The sequence below is a fragment of the Polistes canadensis genome, unplaced genomic scaffold, assembly GCF_001313835.1.
Source record: "Polistes canadensis isolate GaletaPanama2010 unplaced genomic scaffold, ASM131383v1 scaffold_70, whole genome shotgun sequence".
NCBI classification, from domain to species: domain Eukaryota; kingdom Metazoa; phylum Arthropoda; class Insecta; order Hymenoptera; family Vespidae; genus Polistes; species Polistes canadensis.
In genome coordinates, this window is record NW_014569617.1 from 268,636 (window position 1) to 276,669 (window position 8,034).

The window sequence follows — 8,034 nt, forward strand, 5'->3', positions numbered from 1 at the left end:
AAAAAAAAAAAGAGATATCAGTCCATTTTCAAGCTATCCTTTGTTTACGCGCTATTTTCATGCCACGCTTTTCTAAATCCTCTCCTACTATTTCCTCCTCTTTTTCTTTCTCTTTCTCTTTCTCTCTCCTTCTCCGTCCGTTCCTTCTCTTCTCTTTTTTTTACTCCGCTAAGGAGAACTTGGCAAAGCAAAGTCCAAAGGAGACCCACCGCGGTTGTGGCCCGTTTTTCGCGTGGAAAAAATAAAAAAAAAAAAAGATAAAAAATATGCCGAGGGAAAGAAGGAAGGGTAGTAAAAGAAAAAAATAATATTAGATAAAGATTTCAAATATAAGGACAAGGAGAGAAACGAGATGTGAGGAGGAAAATCGGTGTAAGAGAAAATTCAAAAAAAGTAACTTGAAGGTAAAGGGAAAATATGCAAAAACTGAAAGACTTAGGAAAAAAAAGAAAATATTAAAAATGAAAAAAGATCGGAATAGAGTTTATCGATTTTTTTGTGATTTTTAATTTTTTTGTTTGTTTTTTAAAGAAATAAAATCAAAGTGTCTCTGAAAAAAATAAAAAATATGAAAGAGCTTTTACGCCCCCTTCGGCTGTCACCCATGCTGACAGCTGCATGGAAATCAGATGAGCGTTGTTTCTGTTGTTTTTCTTACGATAAGCATCCCCTTCTATATATATATATATAAACGCACGTTTTCGTAAAGTATTTAATTAATCAAACGAATCTAAGTCCTTAGGACGATATTTTAATAGCGATACTCGAAAATTCGAAGAGTTGAAACGAGACGAGCAAGAAAATTCCAGTAGATGTGTAGTACAATGAGTTTATACTTATTTATTTATTTGTTTGTTCACTTTTTTACGTATTTTGCTACTTTTTCTTTTTCTTTTATATTCGTAGAGTTTATCGATACAACTCTTCGAATTTAGACTTCGTCACGAGTACGTAGTGTGTATCCATTTATAAAATAAATTTATTTTTTCATGATTTTATAGTACTGCAATTATTATAAATTTAGTGCTTGGGAAACGTGCTGCTGATACTCGTCGACAAATTCGAGAAAAATGCAAAAAATTGACAAAATGTATGCTCTTAAAAAAAAAGATAATAATAATTAGCAATAAACAAATCATAGATTTTGTCGGTTAAACAATCAAATCTTTGAATCATTGTTCTACATAATAACGTTGCTATTAAAAAAAAATATTCAAAGATTTGACAGTAGAATAACTTACTAGCTAGAAAAAAAGATGAAAATTATTCGACGAATATGAGCGCATATTAACACAAAATATTCATATATAATAATATTTAAATATAAAATTAATAAGTAATAAAAGAGTATTCGTCGAATAATTTCATCGAAACCCCTTCCCCCCCCCTCGCAATTTCCTGAAATATATATGACCTTGTTGCTAACTTAACAACCCTTAACCCTTTTGTGAATCCTATTTTTTGTTGTTCTTTTTTTGTTTTTTAATATTTAGATATATATATTTTGTTTCCTATTTAAAAAGACAGTCATTTAAAAATATTGTTTTAATACGACTTGCAGCTCGACGGTGGCCCATCCTTCGGAACTGCCACCCTCTCCTCACCAATGGGAATAAATCTTCTCCGTGGAATAAGAAAGACATACAAAATAAGAAAAACACTAACAAAGAATAAATGAAAGCTAGAAAGAAAGAAAGAAATAGAGAGAAAAAGACACGTAACTCACAAGAATGGACCGTGTTTCCCTGGGTATATTCCTCAGACGTATTCTCGTTTTTACGTCGTCGTTTGGACGATCTTTTCGAGAAAAGAGAAGTAGAGAAGAAGAAGAAATAGCAGAAGAAATAGCAGAAGAAGGAAGAGGAGGAGGAGAAATACTCTTATCCAGGAAGACAAAACGATGGAAGAAAGAAGAAACGGAGAAGATGATAGAAAATAAAGAAAAAGATAGTAAAATAGAGAGAAAGAGAGAGAGAGAGAGAGAGAGTGAGAGAGAGAGAGAGAGAGAGAAAAAGATAGAAAGCAAAGAAAAGCCAAGAGAGACAATAGACTGCCGAGTACACTGTAGTTTCAATTTTCGACTAGCCGATATATACATAAAACACATAAAAAAAACCATACACCCTTCTACATACAAACTTACACGCACATATATACATATACACGAGAAGAATACACATGTACGTATAAATATAAATATAGATACATAGATATATATATTATTATAAATATTGTACACAAGCGCGAGAGAGGGGGAGAGAAAGAAAGAGAGAGAGAGAGAGAAAGAGGAAGTGTGTGTGTGTGTGTGTAAGTCTTTAGATAAAGGAAAGGGGAATAGGAACGGGGTGGAGAGGGAGGGAAGGGCGAGGGCAGACGCATCGCAAAAATAACGCGACGAGAAAGAGGAGCCTAGTACATTGAGATAGAAAAATGAGATATTTGTCAAACGTTAGAGATGATTCCGAGACGTTCCGAGGCTCGTGTCAAAAAATAACGATCACGAAAACTATACTAAAAACGATAAAAAAAAGAAAAAAAAGAAAAAGAACAAGAAGACCAACCGATAAGAATGATTAATGTCGTTTCATAGATACGATAATCCAGTCTCTTTTGATCTTCTACTTTTTCTCTGGATCATCTCTACTTAGAAATTAAAACTCGGGTTTAACTTGTCCATAATGGCTTTTAGCATGTGCATAGTTATTCCATTGGCCGCCTTGTACCATCATTAATGGTACAAACGTTCTAGTTGAAATCATATAATTGAAAGTACAGAAATTTGTGCTGGCCGATGGTGAAACACATTCAAAATAAAGTCCTGTTGTGAACCTGTTAAATGCGCGTATATGTAAACTTGATTAAATATGCAAATTTGATTACATTAACGTATGTAGTCAAATATATATGGCATATTAATTAATTGTATTAATGAATATTTATTATTAAGACGCGCAGTACGTATTTTCTCGAGATTAAATCGATCCGCTTTAATCGTAAGTTTTTACGATTATCTAACGTGTTTTATATAACGTGTTCCGAATGATTGATAGATCGGTTTGTCTTTTTTGAAATAAAGAGAGAAACACTACGCATGGTTTTAATGAAAGAAGATTTTTCGGTCCCATATGTTTTATGCATACACGCATACAAACAAATTTGATATGTGTATACATAAACATATGTCGAATCGATATGAAGAATCGATTTGGCAAGACCATTTGTGGTTAGAATAAAATATTTTCCATATGATATCGAAAGAGATGATTTTCATTGTTATGGGAAATATGACGACCGTCGAGAAAGTTGCGTTGATTTTTGAAAGAGCATGAGAAAGAGTTTCCAAGAAAAAGGCTATGAAAATAGAAAAATAAAGAGACTGGAAAGATAAATAAAACTATTAATCTCACGAATGTTACATTTCGTGGTAGTCGAATCGTCATGAACGATTAGAGGAAGAGGATCGATTTTTAAGCCGACCAGCCAATTCGAATTTTTTCAATTGAATCGCATTGTAGATCGTAAGCTTGTCGGCGATACAAAACTGAAATAAAATAAAATAAAATAAAATAAAATAAAATAAAATAAAATAAAATAAAATGAAATAACTAAAAACGTACAATTATTGTATCGGAGAATGAATGGAAGAGCCTCTTTTCATTCTCGTCGTCGTTTAGAAAAAATAATCGTAACCGAAGCAGCAGCAGCATGTTGTTCCAAGATATTTCGATTTTGGAAAAAAAAGAAAAACATCTAATCTTGCTCTAATCTTGTATCGTAAAATCATTTAGAAAGATTTTGATGTTACTCGACAAAATCTGTTGCCGATGATGTGTGTTAATAAAAGTTCATCGAAATTGTTTAAACGAACATGGCGAAATTATGTATAATATTATAGCCTCGATCGATCTAATCATAATTAGTTTTAAGTTATATATTCTAATCGCGAATACGATCGATCGACGTACGAAAAATATTATATATATATACGTAAACTTCACAAAATTATAAAAGATTCCTATTTAATCATCGAGTTTAATCGACGTTCATCTTGATCCATGCGAACGAGTTCGCTCTGGCAAAATTTCATTGACTTTTCGGCTTTGTTTTCTTTTCTAAATCTTTGATTGTTTTTTTGTCCTATTTCGTAAGGAAAAATGCAAATATTAGATCGTGGACAATTGTCATTTCTAAATAAAATTAACAAAAAAAAAAATTCAAGTCTAGACGAGACAAAAATGAGGAAACAAAGAAACGATTGTTAAATCGGTAAATAGATGGAAGCGTTTATTAATTTATTTCTTTTCTTATTCGGACAATTAGAAAAAAAATACACAAACTAAAGATCGATTTAGAAAGAGAACAACGATCGGACGCGTGTGTGTGTGGATCACGCGATTAAAATAAATGATACATTGTATATTCCATTTAAAATACACTGCCCGAGATGAATTGTACGAGCGAAGATTTGATTTAAAAAATGGTTGAATAAATGGTTAGAGAAAGAGAGAGAAAGAGAATAGAAACAAAGAAAAAAGAAAAAAGTTACTATAGTAAATAATAGTGGCTTTTTTTTTATTATTATTCTTCATTGTATATGCACGTGATCGAAGGATTATAATATATTAGAATCTTAGATCCGTGAGAAAAGAAAAAAAAGAAAGGAGCCAGACTTATGATGGTTTAGTGCATAATAGTAAAGAAAAAAACGATTAGTCTAATGGTATGGAAAGAACGAATGAATGAATGAATGAATTAATTAATTAAAAATTACATAAATTATTAATTAATTCATTTGCTAATAATATAATAACAATATATAATTATAATAATAACGATAATTATACGTTCTGAGTGTGATTTTAGATTTTAAGTAAGTCTAGATGAAGGAATTCGTAGTTTCACAGGGAATATATTCTTAAGGAAGGAAAAAAAAAGGAAAAAAAATACAGAAAGAAAGAAAGATAAAACTAGAAATGGAACTTTAGATAAACGTACATATTTGTATTTAGAAGAATATGTAGTAAGTGCTATAATTGTGTCGCTCGTTTTGATTTACTTTCTTTTTCCACATATATATCGTATATACTATAATTATTTTCTTTCTTCTTTTTTTGTTTTTCGTTTCTCCTTTCATCTCTTTTATTTCTCTTGGTTTCTTTAAGTGGACAAGAATCACATGTGTTCTCTTTATTACGCTAGTAAACTCAAATTGAGTTTTAATATGATTAAAATGAGGAAGAATGATAAGACCGAGAGGGTGGGAGGTAGACTGGGAGAGAAAGTGAATGTATATGTTAGGATTAGAATGAATGAGCACGTGTATGATAGAAGGAAAGAGAGAAAGAAATAACGATAGTCGTAATTAAGTAATTTATCTATCTTTAAGTATTTTTAAACGATGTTCCCGTATTCGCAAGAGGGAAAGGAATACACGCAACCACTTTTATTTTGTTATTGCGTTAACGAACCTTACGAATAAGGAGGAAACAACAAAAATTTCATTTTGGTAGGAGAATAAGGACAAAAGGAAGAAAAAATCATTGTACAGTTAATTGGTCGCGTGTATCTTGAAATAATAATTAATAATAATAATAATAATAATAATAATAATAATAATAATAATAATAATAATAATAATAATAATAAAAATAATAATAAAAAGAATAAGAAGAAGAAGGAGAAGAAGAAGAAAATAAAAATAATAAAATTCGAGCGCATAGAACAGGGAAAAACAATGAAATGACGTTTCAATAATTCTAATTATTATTAATAATCGTAATTATTTACCGCGAGCGAATTGTTTACCTGCTAATTATCATGTAATCGACAAATCGAATTTTGTTTCTCCGTATCTCTCACGATAGAAACGAATTTTTTTTTCTTCTAATTAAAAATTATTAAAGAAAGAAAGAAAAGAAAAGAAAACAAGAAAAAATACTAAACAATGGACCCACTCGTTTGGAGATAATTCACATGTATGTACACACACATACAGATAGACATTTACACAAAGCACAGACCTCATTTGTATATAAATTCATCTTAATCATCGTGTATATAAATTTACCTGATATCCCCATTTTTAGATAAATGATAATCCATTGTTGTTTAAAGACAAAATAAAAGAAACACACACACACACACGCATACACGCACGTTGTTCTACTATTTCGAGAACATTAGAATTAACATCGTTTCTAATGAATCTTTTTTATGAAATTAATATCATCCAATCATTATTTAGATCTATATTTAATTATTATTATTATTATATTTTTATTAAAGTTCATAATCATTTATGATTTATAATAACAATTCTCTTACGATTGCTTGCTCATTGTCGTAATCTTGGTCATTGCAATAATTTCGATTTAATTATGGAATTTGCAAGTTCACTTTTTGTACATTTACTTAGAAACGATGAAAATTCATTGATCGATTTATGCAAACATTTTTTTTTGTTATCCTAAAGTAGCCACCAGGAAACTTCTTTGTCCAATAGGAAAACGTTCAATTAAACGTGTTAATTATAGGACGATTCACTTAAGCGATTGATTTTGAAAGTGAAACAAACTATTTCAACGATCGGTAGAACTTGGATGTGCTTAGATCCATGAGAACACATACAAAAGGAGTGATCTTCGTATAGATCATTTAATTGATCTATGAATTATTCAAAGTACAACATTCCATTCATTTTTTCTATACACTTTTTTATTACCTATCTTTCTACCTTTTTTCCCCATCTATAGCTCCCAAAAAACAATTCTCACTCCTTAAATCGTCTTTTTTAAATATAAAGATTTTAATCGATCTATCGAGGATTAATTTCGTTCGTTCGTTTTCTGGATCATCGTCCACTTATTATCTACTCGGTCGCGTAATATATTTGCAGTTCGATAAATAAAATATTTTAGGATCTACGAGTAAAAAATAATCTTCTTCCCATCATTAAAACTCAATGACGTTGCATTTGTTTTTAGTTTCATATTTTTATTTCTTTTTCACTTAAAGAAAAAGTGAATGTAAATAAATGCGTGCTGAACAGCAAAAAAAAAGTAAAATTCATTTTAAAGGCATTGTGTGGGAGTAGGGTAGATTTGTCCAAAGTTTCGTCACTTTGACACTTTATTGCTATTGCAATTGTATTAACTAACAATAAGTCAAGAATGAAGTAGTTACTTTTGAAAAATATATCGTAAACAGAGAATGAAAGTTATGTAAAGTACAGGTGCGTTCGTCTGAATAAATATGATGAGAAAAAAAAAAATAAAAAAAGAGAGAGAGAGAGAAAGAATGAACGCGTGTAATTAATGTTTCCTATTAAACAATTTAGATGACGATGAGTATACTTAAAGACGCTAATTAAAAAAATAAAATAAATAATGCAAATACAATTTGGCCAGTTTGTAGTTGATAGGTCGGGGCATTTAACACTGCACCACTATTACAGAAAAAAACAAGACAAAACGAAAGAAGGAAAGAGAGAAATAGAAAGAGTATTTGTTTCTTTGGTATGTGCTCTCGTATTAAACTTAATAAATTGATGTATATGTAAACTGTATGAGCATTCGATGACGGAAATAAGAAAAAACTGAAAAAAAACACAAAGATAGGCACGTTCGTGTCGGTCGTCGTTTTCTTTTTTATTTTTTTTTCTCGTGTCGAATCTAAAATTTCAATGAATATAAATTATGATCAATATACATGTATAACTATATGTATATGAAAAAAAAATGAGAAATATAATAAAACGTACATTGCAATACAAAGAAAAAAAGCAAGTACCAAGGATTTAATTACAGGAAAAAATCCTATTGTATTAAGTAAAAAAAGAACTATTTGACATTTGATAAAATTAGAATGATAAATAATAATGACGATGAGAATAGAAGTGGTCAGTCGTTAAGGAACCATATTGACCTGTTTTTAGGAACTAAGAGGCCTTAATTAATTGTTTTAATGATAAATAATTGCATCGCTATGATCTTCAAAGATAGCGTATACAATATTTCAACTCAGACGTACAAGTGT

At 30.1% G+C, this 8,034-nt stretch overlaps 1 protein-coding gene across 1 annotated transcript in view; it reads left to right on the plus strand.

Annotated features, from left to right (window-relative positions):
• Positions 1 to 4,328, plus strand: part of LOC106786268 (serine/threonine-protein kinase NLK2) — a 70,387-nt gene extending 66,059 nt beyond the window's left edge. Inside the window, 2 exon segments of the mRNA XM_014747464.1 lie at positions 1,562 to 1,590; positions 1,593 to 4,328. Coding sequence (XP_014602950.1) covers positions 1,562 to 1,590; positions 1,593 to 1,678 — 115 coding nt within the window. The 3' untranslated portion in view covers positions 1,679 to 4,328.
• Positions 4,329 to 8,034: the final 3,706 nt, after the last annotated feature.